The following is a 20,873-nucleotide window of genomic DNA, read 5'->3' as shown; positions in this document are numbered from 1 at the left end:
AGCCATCTCAGAGCTGTGGGTGGATTGCAGCCTGCTGCTCCCTCTTCAGGCAACCCCCCTCCACACCCCAACCCTGGAGCTCTGCAGGCAGGGACTTCATGGCTAGAAGAAGCTCTGTGAGAAATGAAAAGCAGATGGGGTTTTTTTTCCCCCTGTTTGGATGGAAGACCTGCTTGCTCAAGGCTCCCTCTCCTAGGACAGGTAGGCAGTTCATGTTTATACATGTGACCCAGAAATATATAATGAGCCACACACCAGGGCTGTTGACATTGCCTGGACCTGGAGGGTAGCAATCTTCCCTCCAGATGCTCTTCAGAGGCTGGGAGGGATGTCTCAGAGTGGAGACAGAATAGGTGAAGGGGCAGAGGGGTTCCCAGGTGGGGAATAGCCCTCTCCTAATGCCATGGACACTTGGAAACATGAGGCCCTGAGTGAAAACTCTGTCCCCTAGCACCCCATGGTGCATCCCATAATAGAGCACGAGTGATACTACAAGGGAAACAAGAAGGGAAGCAGACAGCACAGAATCTGGAAGAGAGGTAGCAATTAAGAAATAGGGATCCCAGGGTCGCCTGGGTGGCTCAGTTGGTTAAGCGTCCAACTTCGGCTCAGGTCATGATCTCATGCTTTGTGAGTTCAAGCCCCGCATTGGGCTCTGCGCTGACAGTGCAGAGTCTTCTTGGGATTCTCTCTCTCCCTCTTTCTTTGCCCCTCCCCCACTTGCATGCGCTTGCTCTCTCTCTCTCTCAAAATAAATCAATAAATTTTTTTAAAAAGAAAAAAATAAATAGGGAGCCCAAGGTCTTGATACAGCAGGATAAAGAGAAAAAACACACAGAGCCTTTAAATCAAGAATGAGGGTTCCAGTTCCTGCTCTAGCACATGGCAACAGTAAGTCACACAGAATCTGAGTTTCTTCATCTGTTAAGGAAAAAAAAAAGAAAACACTTTGCAGGATAATAGTGGGAAAATTAAATAGATCTATCTCTGAGGTTTGCAAAATCTAGCCTTTCTTCCCACTCATTTGAGAGACATCTGACACATAGGGAGCACATTTTCCATCTCGGGCTCTGGGTCTGGGGTGGTTCTGAAGGTCGTCCTTGGCCACTTCAGCTCCCTGGCTGACCTGGGGAAGGAAGGACAGAGAGTCCTGGGACAGAGCTGCATGGGGCTAATTCAGCATGAGGAAGTTGTTACTCTAGGCCTCCCTGACCCAGGCAGGTGGGGAGGGACTGAGGGCACATCCTTCTTAAAAGTCTCTGAGTAAGGAGATCTGGCAGCCCTCTGGGTCCGAGCAGATGTGGTGAGGGGAACCCTTACCCTGCAGGCTGTCATTGACCCTTTCCCAGCTTCCGGTCCACTCCCGACCCTGACTGCTGCCTGCCCTGGCCGTGAGTGCCATGGCCATATGATGTCTGTGTGCTCCTCCCGCAGGCCACAGAGTGGGCCTCCAATGAGGACACGCGTCGCTCCTGCCAAAGCAAAGGGAAGACTGAGGTATGTGGCCCTGGTGGGTACAGGCATCTGGCTTAGAGCTGTCAGGTGTGTGGTTGTGGGGATGGAGGGTCACCATGTGGGCACGAGGCTGCCTGTGTGAGAAGCCCACCCTGATCCGATTGGGCAGCGATGCAGCCACCTGGCCTGGGAGGGAGATGTGAAGGCAGGGGATGTCCACAGATGCAACCTGAACTTCACAGCAGGGCACATCTGGGGCAGAGGGGAGTGCTTTCAAATGTCTGTGGGGCAGTGGTGTGAGGGAAAGACACCCAGCCCCACACCTGGTGTTCTTGTTCCTTTATTACTTCCCCTTCTTGCTTCAGGAGGAATGTCAGAACTACGTGCGAGTCCTGATTGTCACTGGCCGGAAAGTGTTCATGTGTGGGACCAATGCCTTTTCCCCAGTGTGCTCCAGCAGACAGGTGGGGCCCCCTCAGGGCAAGACAAACTGAAGGGGTCACAAGAGGTTGTCTTTCCCAGGCACTACACAGCCTTGGGGTGGGTGGCCAAATTTAGGCACACACACACACACACACACACACACACACACACACACAAAAGAATGTCCAATTAAATTTAATTTCAGATAAACATCAAATTATATTTAGTGTAAGTATGTCCCATGGGAGATTTGGGATACACTTATACTAAACAATTATTCATTAGTCATCAAAAATTCAACTGGGCCTGCTACATTTTATCAGTCAGCCTCACCTTGGAGGGTTCTGACTGGGATGCAGGGAACAGAGGCAGATGGAGCTCCTGTGACTCAGTCTCCCCCCTCCATGATGGCTGCTCCCTCAGGGGAGCTATGTGTGGGGGAGGGAGTGAGGAAGAGGTTGGAGACAGAGAAAGGCCCCGAGAGACCAGGAACCCAGGAGGAAGCAAACTCTGGGGTGGCAGGGGAGACCAGGGAGCCCCTGGGTGTCAGGGAAAAGTGCCCCTATCTGCCCATCGTCCCCAGGTGGGGAACCTCAGCCGGACCATAGAGAAGATCAATGGTGTGGCCCGCTGCCCCTACGACCCGCGCCACAACTCCACAGCTGTCATCTCCTCTCAGGGGGAGCTCTACGCGGCTACCGTCATCGACTTCTCAGGTCGGGACCCTGCCATCTACCGAAGCCTGGGCAGCGGGCCACCTCTTCGCACCGCCCAGTATAACTCCAAGTGGCTCAATGGTAAGGGGGCACAGCCCCGGGGGTGGGGGTTCTCCTGCCAGCCAGCCCACCCGACCCCTATCAATCCTCCTTCCTTCCCAGCCTCTGAAAGGGCTCACACTTGCTTCATCAAAAAGCCCAGAGGCAGGGAGATATTTGCCCAAGGACCATAGCATATCAGAGATGGACTCCGGATGAAACCACAGATGTCCTGAGTACCCAGAACAGATGAAGGGGAGGCTGTGAGGGCAGAGGAGGAGTTAGGAATTAATTAGGAGAAAGGGTTATGGGAAAGAATAGATTGGGAGAGGGTGGTATGAGTTTCAACCCCCTGGCGTTGAATTCCAGCTTCTCCCCTGACTGGCTGTGTGGCCTTGAGCAAGTACTTGACCTCCCTCTGCCACAATGTTCTCATCCATAACAGGGGGATAATCATAGCACTTAGCTCATAGGTTGCTAAGAGGATCCTATAAAGTACTTATAATATTGTCTGGTATGCAGTGAGTGCTTGGAAGCACGTGTTAACTATCATTATACCTGGACTTTGCACTGGAGGTAGGAACAGGGTTAGTTAGAGCGCCCAGGTCCCCAAGCTGGCCAGGGTGTCAGGATGCCCATCCGGGGAAACGGAAGTAGTAGGTGCTCCAGACTCTGTCCCCTTCCTCCCTGCTGGCCCGACCCACACCTCCTCTTCTGCCCCCCAGAGCCAAACTTTGTGGCAGCCTACGACATCGGGCTGTTCGCCTACTTCTTCCTGCGGGAGAACGCGGTGGAGCATGACTGCGGACGCACGGTGTATTCTCGTGTGGCCCGAGTATGCAAGAATGACGTGGGCGGCCGCTTCCTGCTGGAGGACACGTGGACCACGTTCATGAAGGCCCGGCTCAACTGCTCCCGCCCGGGCGAGGTCCCCTTCTACTACAACGAGCTGCAGAGTGCCTTCCACCTGCCTGAGCAGGACCTCATCTACGGGGTCTTCACCACCAACGTGTGAGTCCCTTGCCCTCTGCCGTCCCTTCCGGTCCTCGCAGCCTGGTGGGAGTGGGCAGATCCCTCTTTGAGCCTTTGTTTCTCCTTCTGTAAGATGGGGAGTGCGTGCCTTCCGCCCTGGGTAGTCTGAGTGTAACAGCACTCCATCCGGTCTTAAGGGTTAACTTGCTCCCAGATAACGCACTCCTTACTTGCTTGTGACTTGCTGCCTCTGGAGTGGTAAGCACTTATTCTAGATTGCTGTGAAGGGCAGGCCTAGACCAGATCTGAAGCAAGCAAATGGAGCTGGATTATGGCTCTGTGGAGGAAGAAATTGCTGGTGGTGAAAGGGAAATAGCCCTCCTAGGGGATGGAAGCCCGGCAAGCTCAGAGGGAAGTCTTTCTGGTCCTTTCCACCTCAGGACTCTGTGAACCTGCTAAAGCTAACCAGCAGAGTCTTCTGGCAGTCCTGATGGCACTGGGAAACACAGGCTGGGAATTAGAACCCCTTTTGTTTCCTGGGTATAAGGAGATCATGAGACCCTGCCCCCACCGCCTCCTTCTGTGTAAAGGCTGACCCAATCAGGTGATTTTCTTATACAGAATGCTGAATGGGCAGCACAGACCAAGGAACACATCTGTAGTGCAGGATGCTGCTGGGGCTTCTTTGTGAGGACCTCTGAAACATATGCGCCCTAGACTGGTGTTTGCTTACCCTTGGCCCCAGGTAGCAGGGATTGGATGAGGGCCAGGCTGGCTATAGGAAGGACGGTCTGAGGGGATGCACAGGGATGGGAGGAAAGCTGGGAAACAGGAACAGAGAGGCTATCCAAGGCAAGGGACAGACATGCAGCATAGCCCATACAGCCATGAGCTGATAGCCAGGACTTAGTGACCAGCCTGGCAGTCAGCACCAGAAAGTGGGCAGCCATGAGCAAAGGGCAGGAGCTTCTGGAGAGGCAGTGGGGGGAAATGATGACATTGGTATGGATTGTAAGGAGCTTATGTATTGTGTGCCTTTTCCATGCCAGGTGTGTGTCATGGTGGGGGTTGGGGGGGAAGCAGGGATGCCATTAAGAAAAAGACCTGGTTCTGCCCTTAAGAAGCTTACATTCTAGAAATAGTGGTTATTAAACACCCAGTTTTAACTGTGATAAATGCTACAAAGGGCAAAGGCAGTGTGCTGAGAGCCTCTACCAGTGTGGAGGGGTGGTGATCAGGGAAGCCTTCCTGTAGGAAGCGACATCTACAGGATGAATGAGAGTTAACTAGGAAAGAGTTTGGGGGTGGGAAGAAAGAAATGTTTGAGGAACTTAGTGGAGACCAGCATGACAGGAGCCTGGAGGGTGAGGAAGAGGAGAACAGGAGAGGAGGCTGAGGGGCTGGGACAAGAAGAATTATGTCCCAAAGACCTTACAGACTGCTTAAGTGTTTTGATCTTTATTCTAAGAGCAAGGGGAAATTATTGAAGGGCTTAAAGCTGACCAGAGACTAGCTTGGATGTGCATTTTGAAATGTTTGCTGTGGCTGCTGTGTGGAGAATGGATTCCAGGAGACTGAACAGGCTACAGGGAGGCCAGCCAAGAGGACAACACAGCATCCAGCAGGAGATGAGGGTGGCTGACCCCAGATGGGGGCGGGGGGGAAGTGGACACAGACTAAATGCAGAGAACAGAACTGGAAACATTTGGGGGAGTGGTGTAGCCTCTGTGACCTGTTCACATCAGACTCATAGAAACACCTAATTCTGGGACTGAAAGGGTCTTAAGAGGTCATCCGGCTCAGGGTATTGTGGGATGCAGCATGAATCAGTGGTTTGATAACCAGCTTTAAAAATAAAATAAAATGAAGACAGAAGAATGGAATGGAATAAAAGTATCAGAGTACAATAATGTATTTAGTAAGGGCAAGTATTGTTTCATGAAGATTCTTCACAGATGTGTGTGCTCATGTGTGTGCTATTCTGAGTTGTAATATGAAATGTATCTCTTACAGTGGGCTGTGGCTGGAATGTTTGAAAAACACTAACTTTTTTGAGCCTCCCACTGGAGAAGGGAAAGGGATGAGGAAGTAGCACAGAATGACCCCCCCCCCCCAGTGCTTCTCGTTAGGGGGCTTCCCCCCGAGTTTCCAGAGTGTGAAGGTGATATCTCCTCCTCCTGTGACACCCCATGGTGTGGGAAGCACCAGGCTCACCCAGGTCCACAGCCAGCCTCGGAGCCGGGCCATGGTGTGATGTGACAGCTGGCGGGGGGGAGGGGGGGTTACAGGCATCGAGCCCCACAGGGAGGGCAGCATCCCGCCATCTCTTGCCTTTCAGAAACAGCATTGCCGCTTCTGCTGTCTGCGCCTTCAACCTCAGTGCCATCTCCCAGGCTTTTAATGGCCCATTTCGCTCCCAGGAGAACCCCAGGGCTGCCTGGCTCCCCATCGCTAACCCCATCCCCAACTTCCAGGTACAACTTTTCCTCCCCGTTCCCTCTCCTCACAGACCACCTTTCCCTAGCCGAGCAGCCACCAGCTGGCTCTCAGCTGCTCAGCACGAACACCAACCCTGCCCCTGTGGGTCTGCACCCATCTGTGCCGTCTGCGATAGTTCCCTAAGAGGGTGGTAACATCTAAGACTGTGGACTGAGAAGGGGAGAGTGGGTAGGATGCAGAGCAAGGGAGCATGCTCTGAGCCATCTCTAAATGTGATGTCTCACCCCCAGGGAGACTCAATGTAGGGGACCAGGAGAGCACTCACAAGCTGTCTGGCCAGAATTTGGGGATTTTAGCTGGAGTTTGCTTATACTCTCCCCAGCCTGGGTACTCATTCCTGGAGGGTCTGAGTGCCAGGAGTGGTCAGCGCCGAGCCGTTGGGTAATGAAAGCATACCTAGTGCTGTGGTGGAGAAGAGGAAAGAGCCATGAGGCAAAGGAACCTACAGGTGGTTGACTTTCACATCCATCCAACTTCCTGCCCACGGGGCAGTATGGAGCAGGGGAAGACCTCACCATTTGCAGTGGGATTATCCTGACCCAGATCTAGCCCTCCCTCTGGGTGATCTTGACCTTGGCCAAGTCACCCAACCTCCTTGAGCCTCTTTACCCTTCTCTGGTACATAGGGATAATGCTCTCAACCTCAAAGATAAATGCAAGGGTTAATATGTACCTGACACAGTGCCTGGACTGTAGAAGTGCTCAAGAAATGGTAGTTGCCTTCCAGCTTGGGTTTAGAAGGCATAAGAGCTTGGAGCTGGTAGGAACCCACGAGAGGAAAGGCAGGTTGTGGCCCAGCATGGGGGAGGAGCCCCTACAGCAACAGCGTAAAATCACAGGACACTGTTTTTGGCACTCAAATGATTCATTTTTAGATAATCCCAGCTCCTATTTCATCTCCCCGTCCTCTTCACCATCCCCAGAACGTCCCTCCTCCCCATCTTCCCTGCCTCATGTTCCCTTAGTTCTCAAAAAAGAGGTATGGCTCCCTGGAAGGGGTTGCAGCCGCCCCCTCCCCGCCGCAGCGATGTTGGGGGTGGGGAGCCGGGATTGGAGAATCAGAACCTGCCACCCGGGTTACGATGAGGAAGGAGAGGGATAGGGGACTGCGGCAGCCGGTTGGCTGGGCCCGTGTGACCCCACCCCCTCCCCGCTGCAGTGCGGCACCCTGCCAGAGGTGGGCCCCAACGAGAACCTGACAGAGCGAAGCCTGCAGGACGCACAGCGCCTTTTCCTGATGAGCGAAGCTGTGCAGCCGGTAACGCCCGAGCCCTGTGTCACCCAGGACAGCGTGCGCTTCTCACACCTCGTAGTAGACCTTGTGCAGGCCAAGGACACGCTCTACCACGTGCTCTACATCGGCACGGGTGAGCCTCCCCGTCCCGCCCGGCTCCGGGTGGGGAAGAGGTTGAGGGGCGGGGGCTGGGCTGGTCCTTCAAGGCCACCTGCATCTGGCCCCTGCAGAGTCGGGCACCATCCTCAAGGCACTGTCCACGACGAGCCGCAGCCTCCGCGGCTGCTACCTGGAGGAGCTGCACGTCCTGCCCCCCGGGCGCCGCGAGCCCCTGCGCAGCCTCCGCATCCTGCACAGCGCCCGCGCGCTCTTCGTGGGGCTGAGCGACGGCGTGCTGCGGGTCCCGCTGGAGAGGTGCGCCGCCTACCGCAGCCAGGGGTAAGCGGGGGCCGCGGGACGGCGGGTGGGCGGGCTCCGGGCCTCCAGAGGCTTATGCCCGCCAATCGCACCTCGGAGGTGGCGCCTAAGAGGCAGAGCTTTGGAACCACCTAGGGTGGCATCCTGACCCAGTCTCGTTATTTGCCTTTGGACAAGTCACTTAACCTCTCTGAACCTTGGTTTCCTTCTCATAAAATATCTGCAGGGATTTTGTAAAGGTTAATTGAGATAGTCTGCCTGAACCACTTATCACTGCCTGGGGCAAAAGCGTGTGCTTAGCAAATGGTGGTGGCTGCTGTTATCCCTGTTGTCAACCCCAAAGTTAAGGCCTCCCAGCCAGCTCTAGCTTAGCTGATTTATTCTCAGCCCCTTTAATTCAGAGAAAGGTCTTTATCTTTGAAACCACAGTACTTACTACCTAGATGTGGAGGGGGAGATGAGAGATGATACTTTTGAGTCAGCACCAGGTTTTTGCTTTTCTTCCTTCCTGACTTAGAGGAGGCAGAGAGGACTGGCTTGGGTGGGGTGGAGGTGAGGAACCATGTGGAGTTGTTTGTTGTGTTTGCTTCCCAACTGCTTCTGAGACCTTAGCTTCAAGTGGATTCACAAATTTGGCAATAACGGCACTGGCATTTAGGGGGGAAAACAAAAAGCCTATTCCAAAGTCAAATAGAAATGCATCTCAGATGCCTATCACGTGAAGCTCCCCTGAGCTGTGCCCCCTCATTTTTGAGATAATCAAAGGCTGCCTTGGCTGGCATAGCCACAGCCCCATGGGCTCCTGTGGCCTTTGCAACACAGAAACCTCCTGGCTGTGCCCATCTGTCCTGAGAGTTTAGAGACAAATGGTATCCCTGCTGCCAAGGGTCGTTCTCCAGCCCCTGTGGGGTGTGCTGGGAGCTGGGCAGAGGTCTGGAGGGCAGGGGAGGACACTGGATGGCCATGGTGTGGCAGCCAGAGAGGAAGAAAGGGAGGGCAGTGCGCAGACACTCAGGCTCCCCTCAGTCTCAACACATGGCTCCGTCAGCAAAACACCAAACATTTACTAAGCCCTCCCACGCTCAGAGCACTTTGCAAAGCTGTCCGTGTGAGAGGGGAGAGGCAAGAACACGGCCTAGAACACTCTCATTTCCCTCAGAGCTGTAGATGTCTGGCTGGGGAGAGAACCTCACCCTGTGTTGGACGTGTGAGGCATACTAGGCGGGGCTTACGTGGCAGAATGGGACACACCTAGGATTCTCCCTCAGCTCCGTCATCTACTGGCTGTGTCATCTTGAGCAAGTTACTTTACCTGTTGAGCTTTCCTCTCGGGGGAAAATGGGGAAACTGTGATGGAGTAAATGATAGTTGGTTTTGGCAGAGATGTTGTAAGGATTGGGAATTACATCCATGAAGTGCCTAGCCCAACAAGTCGTAGCTAGTGTCCTTATTCCTTTCCCATCTCCACAAATGCATTTAGGGGCCCTGCAGCCTCCTGGGATCTCTGGAGTCTCAGCATCTCTGACATTGAGTACAGGTAATACTGCGTGGCATGAATGATAGGCTGTCTACTGGCGGTGTTTCTCCCATATCTTGTATTCTTCTTTAACTCGTGTGTTGTTATTAAACTTTTCACATATGCCTTGTTCTTTAAATGATTGTTGTTGTGTTTTTTTTAATTTATTTTTGAGAGAGAGACAGAGTGTTACTGGGGGAGGGGCAGAGAGAGAGGGAGACACAGAATCCGAAACAGGCTCCAGACTCTGAGCTGTCAGCACAGATTCCAATTTGGGGCTTGAACCCCACGAGCCATGAGATCATGACCTGAGCCGAGGTCGGACGCTTAACCGACTGAGCCACCCAGGTGCCCCTCACATGTGCCTTGTTCTTTAAGAGGTTGTAGATCCTTGAAGGCAAACCCACTGTCCCAGTACTTTTTCTACTTCACCAGGGGACCATGCCCAGCCCCAGGCACAAAATGGCCTTCCACACATGACTGATCCATCAGCAGATTGATTATTTGGCCTGAGAGAGGAGGTTGGTGCAGGAGAGGAGTGAGGAATAGTACTGAGGCCAGCTGAGAATGCCAAGGGAGGATTTGATCCCAATCTGTGGCTATAGGCACTGAGGTGGGGGAAGTGGAGTGACAGGCAATGTGAATAGGTGTTTGACAGCCATCAAGGAGACAGTGGCGTGCAGCACTGTAGAGGGTCAGATGGTCGGCCAGCATGAGGTAGTGCGGCTCCAGGCTGGATATCAAGTAATGGGGTCTGCAGTGGAACCAGAGGAAGGAAGACGCTGGGACATTTCACCACTCACATGGTGCTGCAGAGAGGGGACAGGGAGGGTGCAGAGCATGGCCAGGTGGAACAGCAAGGGAGAAAGAAGTCAGTTTGGAATCTGATACTTTCACCCTGTTTGAACTCCTGAATTTGGGATCTGAACCTTTGATGTGTACAGTGAGATCCTGCTATAAAACTAGAGGTGGATCTGAAAATGTGAGGTCTCATTATTGCAAAGTTAATAAAATGACCAGGGTGAGGCTGTGTAGCCACCAATCCATGCACTCCAGAGTCTGGAAGCCAACTATCACACTATATGAGAATCTGTGCTATTGTGGGGCAGATTGTCACACGGGTTTACTGTGTCCCGGGATAGACATTTCATGCCTTTTTCCTCATTCCTAACAGAACTGGCAGGAGGGTGAGAATGGATGCGCAGAGGCCTCTTCACGCTCCCTCCTGTGCCCGGAATCCAGGGGCTTGTCTCCAGCCCTCTCCTTTCACTCAGGCAAATCTCAGCCCCATAGGGCGTGACCAGGATCCTGGCCTGGCCAGAGAGAGACCAGGGCTCACAAGAGGTGGAGCAGAGGGAATCAGCTGCTGACTGGCTCTAAAAAGCAGATGCTTTGTGCATGAGCCACCCCCTTCCTCCTTCCAGCATGCCCTTCATGAGGCACTGGAGGAGGCGTGGGGGTGCCTACCCCAGCTCACTCAGGAACGTGGATCAGAGTATCTCCTTCCCACCTCCCTCCCAGGCAGGAAATCTGGGTTTTCCTCCACTGCCATCTTAAATAATGGCCACTTGCTCTCAAGCTCCACCTTGGACAGCTCCCATTGTGAAACTATTGCTGCAGGGTTCTGGAATCCGCCTGCTTCCAACTTCCACCATCCATCTCTGTCCTGCCTCCCAGCCCATGGAATGAACCTGTTCCCTTTTGTAACGGCTGCTTAAGACACTGCAGTAAAAAAGACATGATAATATATTATCGGTCTAATGGCTGCTTCTATGGAAGGAACTCTCAATTGCTACCCATTCTTACAGTCAGACACACTTTAATTCTCTCCTTGGAGCTTTAATTTTCTTAAGAACATTCCCTGCTCTGTAAGCTTTGGAGTAGTCTTTGGCCCAAAGCAGCAAGTGTGGACAAGGAGAGAGCTCAAGCATTGGCTCCAAGGGAGTCGTGCAAGCTTCCTCAGGCAGCCAGAGCCAGGGGCAGGGGCAGGGGCAGGGGCAGGCCAGGGCAGGTGTATCTGTGGAGAATCTAGTCTCCTCTCTGGGAGAACTGAGAACAGGCTGAGAGGGCGAGGGAGCCTAAGCAGGGCAGGGGTGGGAGGTAGGGGGTTGGGGCCAGCATCCAATCTGTGTTTTTCTTCCATCCTTATTCTTTTCTTATTCTGTCATGGATTGGAAAGACAAGACATTTCATCTCTTAGCTTAAGAACCCTGACCAATGTAGCCTTAGAAAAGCAATGATCAACCATGCTATACTTTAGAATCACCTGGGGAGTGTTTAAAAGATTCCAGTGCCTGGGCCTCCTCTGATCCGGAAGGCCCAGATATAGGTGGGTTTTTTATTTTGTTTGCTGAAGCTTTTAGAAAAGATCACCAGGAGATTCTAATTTGCAGTCAAAACTGGAAACAATTGTCCTAGAACTGGTTAGACCCTAGATGAAAGAAGTAGCAAGAGGCAAATTGCAATCTTCCAGTATCTACTGCTTTTATCTTGAATAAACCGATTCAGATTTTCTGCTTTTATCCATATTCTCTACTGGCAGACCTTTGTTTTTGATGAATAGAATCTTATTTATTATTATTATTAATCACTAGTCATGGCTTTTTTTCCATTTAATTTATATAGCTTACAAAGTGCCACATCAGCTGCTTCTAGAGTTTGATACTGCCTTCTGAGAGCTGAGGGAAATACCCTCAGGAGTGGGTTTTATTGAGTTCTGATTGGTTAAATTTGCTAGCAGCAAATTTGGTTCAAATGTCAGCCAGAGGAGCAGAATCTCAAAACCACATGCTGCTGGGACTACTTTGCATATGTACTGCATTTAGTCCCATGATGTCTAGTTTGATTCATTCTGCTGGTGAAACACCCCCAAATCAAACCTTTGGATCCCCAATGAAAATATGAACACACTTATATTGCACAATTTACACAAATTGTTCTTGGGTGAGTAAAATGGAAACAGATTCTTGAGTAACAGATGAACGTTTTGGATTTCTGGGTGGGCCAGAGTGTGCTTACTGGGGTCCATCAAGGCCCTCGCCCATTGAAGCCCCAGGCATCACCTCCCTTACATGAGGCCAGGGGCTGCCTGAGCAAGGGGCATCATTGTCTTCTTCAACCTTCTCTGGCAACAAGGGGAAGCCTCAACCCTCTTCTTCTTCGTAAGGTCTCTCATATAAGCTCTTTTGTCCCTGGAACCTGACACAGTCTGTTGAACCACTGAAAATAAAGAACTCACCTGACAGGAGACTTTCCCTGAAGCTTCAAGTGAAAAGAGAGATTCTATCCTGAAAACACCAAAAAGAGCAACCCCTTGACTCTTTCATGTATTCCTTTAACCCTTGGCCCCTTTGGCCAATCAGAAATCACTCTGTAGTGTCACGTCATGGTGTGGACTCCCCCACCCTCCTTGCCATCCAGAACCTCCTTTACCTGAAAGCTTTTCTGCTTCCTAACTTCCAATTTCTGCCCCCAGTCCCAGTGCTCTCTCTAGACCCGCTCTTGCAGGCCCACTGCAGTGGAGCAGCCAGGCCTAGGAAAAAGGGTGGAAGCTGGGGAAAGGAGGCAGAAAGGATCCAGGGTATCCCCTGGGGTCGGCAGTGGGCTCTCTGGGTATTGGAGGGAACTTCCTTCAGGTGCCAGAGTCTGATGCTCTCTTTGCTTAGCAATGAACAGCAAATCCTGATTCTATAATTTCCACACTCGGGGTGCCTGGGTGGCTCAGTCTGTTAAGGGTCTGACTCTTGAGCTTGGCTCAGGTCATGATTTCACGGTTTTGTGGGTTGAGCCCTGCATCAGGCTCTGTGCTGACAGCATAGAGCCTGCTTGGGATCTCTGTCTGCCTCTCTCTCTGCCCCTCCCTGACTTGTGCTCTCTCTGTTTCTCTCAAAATAAATAACCTTAAAATGTTTTCCATACTCTTTTTTTTCCTCCTTGAAGGCTTACTAGTAGATATTTGATTATTTTTACATATTTGTTTGTTGTTTGTTTGTTTTTAGTTATCTCTACGCCCAACACGGGGGCTCAAACTCATCACCCTGAGATCAAGTGTTGCTTTTCTTTTTTTTTTTTAATTTTTTTTTCAACGTTTATTTATTTTTGGGACAGAGAGAGACAGAGCATGAACGGGGGAGGGGCAGAGAGAGAGGGAGACACAGAATCGGAAACAGGCTCCAGGCTCTGAGCCATCAGCCCAGAGCCTGACGCGGGGCTCGAACTCACGGACTGCGAGATCATGACCTGGTTGAAGTTGGACACTTAACCGACTGCGCCACCAGGCGCCCCAAGTGTTGCTTTTCTGACTGAGCCAGCCAGGCACCCTGAGATTTAATTTGTTGTTGTTGTTGTTGTTGTTGTTAAAAAAAAAACTGTAAAGGATACAATGAGTAAGTCTGAAAGAGAAAGGGAAGAGAGGAGGCCTAGAATATGAGAAGTAGCAGCACTTGGTGCATTCATTGGTCTGTGATCAATTACCTTTTCTGGGTCATTGCAGATAGGCCAACCCTGAGGGACCAGGAAGGGGGACCTGGGATGTGTGACCCCTCTCCCGGCAGTCTGAGCTCATTCTCATGATGCTAACACACTGGACTCTGGTTCCTGCCCCTGAGCAGCACAAGCATGTGGATGCCCCAGGCGACCTTGAACTATGCCTAGGTGTTCCCTGACCCTGTGCCTGTGTTTTAAGGCATGGGCCTATGTGCGCTCAGTGTGTGAAGTCAGACACAGTCTCCAGCTGGGAAGGAGGAGCGTGGTGGGAAAAGCGTGGTCAGGAAGTCTAGGTTCTAGCCCCAGCTCTGCCGTGTGCAATTTGTGTGATCTCGGGGAAACTCCTCTTCCTTCTCTCTGTTTCTTCCTTTGTACAACAAAAAGGTTGTACTGTGGATCCCAGTAACTCTCACCTTGGGTCCCATTAGAATCACCTGGGAACTTTTAAAAACCTTCTATCCCCAGAGATTTTTGTTGGGGTGGGGGGGGGGTATCAATATTTTTTGAAAGCTTCTTTAGTGATTCTAATGTGCAGCCAGGGTTGAGAACCACTGGGCCAGACCGTCTCTAAGATGCTTTCCATCATTAATGTTTTAGGACTCTATTATAGTGTCTGACAGACACTACTTTGGATTTCTGTTTACCGCATCTTCTCCAGTGGACCTAGATGAAGAGAATGGGGCACCCAGGCTTGGGGAAGGCGAGGTTAAGTGTGTGGGCTCTGGAAGGCATGGGTTTTAATCCTTGTCCAGCTCTTTGGGTTTCCTGCATATATTGTGGGGATAATAACAGTACTTTCCTCATTGGGTTGCTGTATTAAATTAATTCATGCTTGTAAAGTGTTTTAAAGGATTCCCGGCACGCAGTAAGTGTTCAGTGAGCTTAGTTATTGCTGTGAAGGGCGACTGGATGGATAAGGGCACCCAGAGGAGAGTACCTAGGTGTGTTAATGGGATACAGGTGAGACTGAGAGGCAGCTGGCTTGAGTCTCAGGACCTCTGTCTGGCAGGGCATGCCTGGGGGCACGGGACCCATACTGCGGCTGGGACGGGAAGCAGCAACGTTGCAGCACGCTTGAGGACAGCTCCAACATGAGCCTCTGGACGCAGAACATAACCACGTGTCCTGTGAGAACCCTTTCATGCTCCCCACCTGGGACCTCTTCCCCTAATTCAGGCTGTGACTGTCCATCAGAATCCCCATATCCCTTGGGACCTGGTGCCTTCCCTATCCCTGACTTGTGTGACCTGTTTGCTATGTTTTTGCAGGTGCGGAATGTGACTCGGGATGGGGGCTTCGGCCAGTGGTCACCATGGCAACCATGTGAGCACTTAGATGGGGACAATTCGGGCTCTTGCCTTTGTCGGGCCCGAGCCTGTGACTCCCCCCGACCACGCTGTGGGGGCCAAGACTGCCTGGGGCCAGCCATCCACATTGCCAACTGTTCCAGGTATATGAGGATACAGGAATTGGGTGGTGGCTGCCTGCCTTGGACTGGAGGAGGGTGGAATAGAGGAAATGGGGCATCTTCAAGCAGGTGTTCCCACAAAGAGACAGAAACCACTTCAGAGCTGTGCAGGGGACTGGAAAGGTAGCTAAAGCATGAGCCTTGGGGGAGTTTTGACTCTAGTGGGAGAGAAGTCTCTGCCTCGTGGGGGCTCTTGATACAAAGAGGAAGGCTGTACAGGCACAGGAGTCACAGACGACAGCCCCAGTAAGCCTTGCTGTTCCAAACACAAGGGACAGCAGGGGATGTTAGTAAAGTAGGCAGACCGGGTGCCAATCCTGAAATGCCACTCTAGGTGCAACCTTGAACTCTCTTAGAATAACTCAATTCTATATATGTTTATTGATTTGACTGTCAAAACAACCTCATGGGGGTAGGAATACAATCATTATCCTTACTTTAATGATAAGAGTATTATTGCAAGGCACAGAAATTTTCAGTAACTTGTCCAGGCTTATACAGCCAGTAAGTGGTACAGCCAGAACTTGAAAACTGGAATCAAAGTAGACAACAGTGAATAGTGTCGGAGGTTGGAGCGAAGCGCGTGTTGATGTAGAACAGGGGAGAGAGCATGGGTTTGAGTGCAAGGCTTGGACAATGAAGAAGGCTGAAACAAATGTTGCGTATTGTAAAGGCAACTGGGGCCTTCTCTAGAGAATGTGTCCTTTTGCTGTGTGAGTATCTCCATGCCCTATGCCCTATCTCTATGCCCTTAGCCCAGAGCACCTCCTGATATATGGAAGAAGGTTCTCAACACATGTTTGGGGAATGAAGGAACAAATGATCACATAAATAAGTCTGCCTGAGACGGCCTGCTTAGGAGCTGATATTTTCTGTGTCACTGTCTGACAACTTCCAGACAACATAAAACCCACCTGCCCAGAGACAGACTACATCTGGGTAGCCAGGACTCAGAGCGTCATCTGTCCCTGTCCCCTCTGACCCCACCAGGAATGGGGCGTGGACGCCGTGGTCCTCGTGGGCCCTGTGCAGCACGTCCTGTGGGATCGGATTCCAGGTCCGCCAGCGAAGTTGCAGCAACCCTGCTCCCCGCCACGGGGGCCGAATCTGCGTGGGCAAGAGCCGGGAGGAGCGGTGAGCGAGGGTGTGGCCAGAGGTTCCTCAGACGCTAGCTAGCCCTGAGATCCCAGACCTCCCCGGCCTCCTAGAAAATGGCCTGGATTCTCCGAGTGTTCCGGTGGATTCTTGACCTTCCCGGGCTTGCACTCCCAGTGACCTCTTGTTAGGGAAGGGGCTGCCTGCTCTCCCCCGCCCCAACACACACCCTTCCCCTCAGGTTCTGTAACGAAAACACGCCTTGCCCGGTGCCCATCTTCTGGGCGTCGTGGGGTTCCTGGAGCAAGTGCAGCAGCAACTGTGGGGGCGGCGTGCAATCGCGGCGGCGGTCCTGTGAGAACGGCAACTCCTGCCCAGGCTGCGGCGTGGTGAGGACCTGAAGAGGGGGCGCGGGCAGGAGGGCCTGCACCAAGGGGAGAGCGGGAGGGGGAGCAGGGCCGGCCTGGGGCTGTAGGTCACGAGACAGTACGTGCTCCCATCCCGAAGGAGTTCAAGACGTGCAACCCAGAGGGCTGCCCCGAAGTGCGGCGCAACACCCCTTGGACGCCTTGGCTGCCCGTGAACGTGACTCAGGGCGGGGCGCGGCAGGAGCAACGCTTCCGCTTCACGTGCCGCGCGCCCCTGCCCGACCCCCACGGCCTGCAGTTTGGCCGGAGGAGGACGGAGACCAGAACCTGCCCCGCGGATGGCTCGGGCGCCTGCGACACCGATGGTACAGCGCCGTGCAGTCCCTTCCCTCCCAGGCTCAGAGTGCTGGCGCGGGGCTGGGGGAGGCCGGGGTCGGGTGGAGCTCGGGGCGGTGAATCGCGGGGTTTGGAAGGAGCCAGAAGGACTGTGTGTGGGGAGGGAGTGGGGGCCGCTGGGTGTCCTGTCGCTGAGGCCAGTCTCCCCACCCGTGCCCCACCCAGCCCTGGTGGAGGATCTCCTGCGCAGCGGGGCCACTTCCCCGCACTCTGTGAGCGGGGGCTGGGCCGCGTGGGGCCCCTGGTCGTCCTGCTCCCGGGACTGCGAGCTGGGCTTCCGTGTCCGCAAGAGAACGTGCACGAACCCGGAGCCCCGCAACGGAGGCCTGCCATGCGTGGGCGACGCTGCCGAGTACCAGGACTGCAATCCCCAGGCTTGTCCAGGTGACCTTCCGCTTAGGAATCCCCATCTAGGAGATCCCCTAGGCTACAGCTCATGCCCAGAGGACCTTGTCTTCCTCGTTTTTTGTTTTTTGTTTGTTTTGTTTTGTTTTGTTTTGTTTTTGTTTTTGGCAGCTCTGTCCACTGGGCCCTAGAGCAAGTTTGTGCCCTGAACTTGGATACAGTGGCTTGTCCCACAGAACAGGGTCTTTTCTCACCCTCCGTGTCACTCTCTTCTCTGTCCCTAATAGGTTAGCTAGCTAAGGAGCTTGATTTGAGGTGGAGTTGGTTTTTGATGTCTCCTTTGCAGCCTCATTTCCCCACTGCACCCCTGAGGGGATAGGGGCAATCCTTAACAGTAGGCTGTGGGGTGGTGCAAATGATGGGGTCAGGGTGGCCCAGGGCAGGGTGGCCTAGCGTGCCATAAAGGTAGAAGACTGTCTTGGGCTGTGCCTTCACCTGCAGCCCCCATCACACACCCTGTCCACTTGCAGTGCGGGGTGCTTGGTCCTGCTGGACTTCATGGTCCCCATGTTCAGCGTCTTGTGGTGGAGGCCACTATCAACGAACACGTTCCTGCACCAGCCCCGCGCCCTCCCCGGGCGAGGACATCTGTCTTGGTCTGCACACAGAGGAGGCACTGTGTGCTACACAGGCTTGCCCAGGTATTGAGAACATCCGGCCAGGGCTGGGGAGCACCATGGATCCCTTGGATCCCCACCAGGGGGTCCCAGAGCGGTTAACTTCATCCCAGCCCACAACCCACAGAAGGCTGGTCACCGTGGTCTGAGTGGAGTGCATGCACTGAGGACGGAGTCCAAAGCCGCAGCCGGCACTGTGAGGAGCTGGTCCCAGGGCCCAGCACCTGTGCTGGAAACAGCAGCCAGAGCCGCCCCTGCCCCTACAGCGAGATTCCTGGTAGGTCCTCAAGCCAGCACCTTCATACCCACCCTTCCTACCCTGTGTCCCCAACTTCCTTCTCCTTCTGAAGAATCTTGGTGGGTCCAGGATGAAACACCAGAGTGGGAGGGGCACACACTTTGAGCTTTTGCCCCTTCTCACCTAGAGAATGGGCTGACCCCCCATTCTCAGAGAGTGGGGACAGGGTGGAATGAAGGCCCCAGGCCCCGTCCCACAGCTCAGCGCTGACCCACGGGCCTTCCTAAAGATATACGTAGACCAAGAGGGACCCTTCTTTCCTCCCTGCCCCAACACCCTCTCTGTTTGTCTTCCTGCAGTGATCCTGCCTGCCTCCAGCATGGAGGAGGCCACCAGCTGTGGAGGTAAAAGGAACCTGCCCCACCTCGTGATGCTTTCTACCTCTCCTCCCCAAGGAGGAGACCAGCCCTACCCTGAAATCTGGAGTTTCTCAACTTCTTGCTCCAGAGAGACAAACCTTGTGGAGGTCCTGGCTGCTTTAGACCATGTGTGGGGGCGGGGGCTGGGAGGTTCCATCCATGCCCCCCGACTAGCCAAGGATCACCAAGTCTGTATTCAAGAAGAGTCACCCAACTCCACACCCTGTGGTTGCCTCCTCTGACCTAAACCAGAGGTGTCCCGTAAGAGAGGCCCCTGGTGGCAGGCTGCCCCGCCTTCCTGTTTTCCTGGGCTCTGGCCTCAAAGCCCTTTCTTTAGATCTCAGAGTTTCCTGCTGGGAGGCAGTCAGGAGTCTTTTCTCTCCGCAGTGGCCCTTTCCTTACCACTTGCCTCTGCCTCTCCCAGGGTTCAGTCTTATCCACCTGGTAGCCACAGGTGTCTCCTGCTTCCTGGGCTCTGGGCTGCTGACCTTGGCGGTGTACCTGTCCTGCCAGCACTGCCAGCGCCAGTCCCAGGAATCCACACTCGTCCATCCTGCCACCCCCAACCACCTGCACTACAAGGGTGGGGGCACCCCCAAGAACGAGAAGTACACGCCTATGGAGTTCAAGGTGGGAGCCTACCTGTAGAAGCAGAGTGCAGGGTAAAGGGGGCAGTGGTTCTGGCCCTGAGCTGGGCATGACTGGGCTGGGCACTCGGGAGGGCACAGGGTATCATGAGCTGCGTCAGCAGCCAGAATGTTTTTTCACTGGCTGGTCCCTGATCTCCTTGCCCTGGCCTGTCGCCTTTCCCCATCCCTCCCTCACCCCTTTCTTTCTGGTTCCTACCTTCTTCCACAGACCCTGAACAAGAATAACCTGATTCCTGATGACAGAGCCAATTTCTACCCACTGCAGCAGACCAATGTGTACACAACCACCTACTATCCCAGCCCGCTGAACAAACACAGCTTCCGGCCTGAGGCCTCACCTGGACAACGGTGCTTCCCCAACAGCTGATAACACTGTCCTGGGGACTTGGGCTCCTTGCCTTTTTAAGGCACAGAGCAGGTGGAAATGGGACGGTGGAGCCAGTTTGGTTTTCTCCTTCTGCACCAGGCCAAGAACTTGCTGCCTTGCCTGTGGGGGTCCCATCCGACTTCAAAGAGCTCTGGCTGGCGGTGACCATGGGGGAGAGGGCTGGCTTCAGGCTGGCACGTGGCTGCAGTTCCAGCACAGCCCAGGTCTCTCATGGCCTCCTTGCAATTCACTACCGTGCTGATATCCCCTGCCTTGTCTGGGCTGTGGACCTACTGGGTGTGCGAGGAACTGGAGAGTGGAGATGGCCGAACAGCAGGCTCTTAGGTTTGGGTTGGAAATGACGCTCATGTGGCCATCACAGGCCAAGGCTGTCCCTCTCTGGCTGGCCTCAGGAAGGGCGTAGGCTACATCCTGATTATCTCTGAGAGGAACTAATCAAATGGCCCCAGAAGCTCTGGATTCTCCACCCAGGGTTGGGCCGCTGTGGTGCTGCCCCAGTGTGACCTGGGGACCAAGGCTGGCCCAGGTTGTCCACCTTTACCTAGCAGTCTGTACTTCCCCCAGGGACATCCCTCTGGTCAGAGGCAGTGAGGGCTGGGGACTGAAGATTGAACTTTGCTAAGAAGCCCTTTAATCTGGGCTGGCACAGGCCTCAGCTTTACCATCAGAATGCACAACAGGTGGCCCAAGAGAAAGGGAAGCAGGAGTCCAGCCTCCGTGCCACTATGGAGACTGTCTTCTAGCTGCTGCTTAGTAGAGCTGTTGGCTGAGACCTGCTTGGGAGTCTCTGCTGGCCCTTCATCTGTTCAGGAACACACACACACACACACACACACATACACACACACACACACAAACACTCACAACATGCTACAGTAACAAAAAGGATGTTGGGCTGTGGCATTATTAAAGATGATATCCAGTCTCCAAATGTAATTCTGTCTTTGTGCATATGTGTGTGGGCTCCTCTTGGTGTGGGTTAGAGCAATCAGAGCAATGCACTGGACTAATAGATGGTCTTCTCGGGGTGGAGAGAATGACCCACATAGAGCCTGACTTTCATAGAGGGGATC

The 20,873-nt window shown here is 53.4% G+C and overlaps 1 protein-coding gene across 5 annotated transcripts in view; it reads left to right on the top strand.

Annotated features, from left to right (window-relative positions):
* SEMA5B (semaphorin 5B) overlaps positions 1-20,648 on the top strand; it is a 117,268-nt gene extending 96,620 nt beyond the window's left edge. For 2 of the 5 annotated variants that reach the window (XM_053220945.1, XM_053220943.1), the window contains exons 5-23: positions 1,435-1,497; positions 1,821-1,919; positions 2,462-2,675; positions 3,359-3,644; positions 5,944-6,079; positions 7,264-7,471; positions 7,569-7,776; positions 9,236-9,292; positions 14,766-14,883; positions 15,025-15,206; positions 16,215-16,358; positions 16,561-16,708; positions 16,827-17,052; positions 17,249-17,467; positions 17,959-18,129; positions 18,233-18,382; positions 18,703-18,747; positions 19,187-19,392; positions 19,621-20,648. In XM_053220945.1, the coding sequence (XP_053076920.1) occupies positions 1,435-1,497; positions 1,821-1,919; positions 2,462-2,675; positions 3,359-3,644; positions 5,944-6,079; positions 7,264-7,471; positions 7,569-7,776; positions 9,236-9,292; positions 14,766-14,883; positions 15,025-15,206; positions 16,215-16,358; positions 16,561-16,708; positions 16,827-17,052; positions 17,249-17,467; positions 17,959-18,129; positions 18,233-18,382; positions 18,703-18,747; positions 19,187-19,392; positions 19,621-19,779 (3,039 nt within the window). In that variant the 3' untranslated portion in view covers positions 19,780-20,648. The remainder of the gene's footprint in view (positions 1-1,434; positions 1,498-1,820; positions 1,920-2,461; positions 2,676-3,358; positions 3,645-5,943; positions 6,080-7,263; positions 7,472-7,568; positions 7,777-9,235; positions 9,293-14,765; positions 14,884-15,024; positions 15,207-16,214; positions 16,359-16,560; positions 16,709-16,826; positions 17,053-17,248; positions 17,468-17,958; positions 18,130-18,232; positions 18,383-18,702; positions 18,748-19,186; positions 19,393-19,620) is intronic. The other 3 variants (XM_027061003.2, XM_027061001.2, XM_053220944.1) reach the window with 2 other exon arrangements.
* The last annotated feature ends 225 nt before the right edge of the window (positions 20,649-20,873 follow it).

The sequence above is a fragment of the Acinonyx jubatus genome, chromosome C2 (assembly GCF_027475565.1).
Source record: "Acinonyx jubatus isolate Ajub_Pintada_27869175 chromosome C2, VMU_Ajub_asm_v1.0, whole genome shotgun sequence".
Lineage (NCBI taxonomy): Eukaryota > Metazoa > Chordata > Mammalia > Carnivora > Felidae > Acinonyx > Acinonyx jubatus.
The sequence above is the reverse complement of the archived record's forward strand: the minus strand, read 5'-3'. Positions and strand labels throughout refer to the sequence as shown.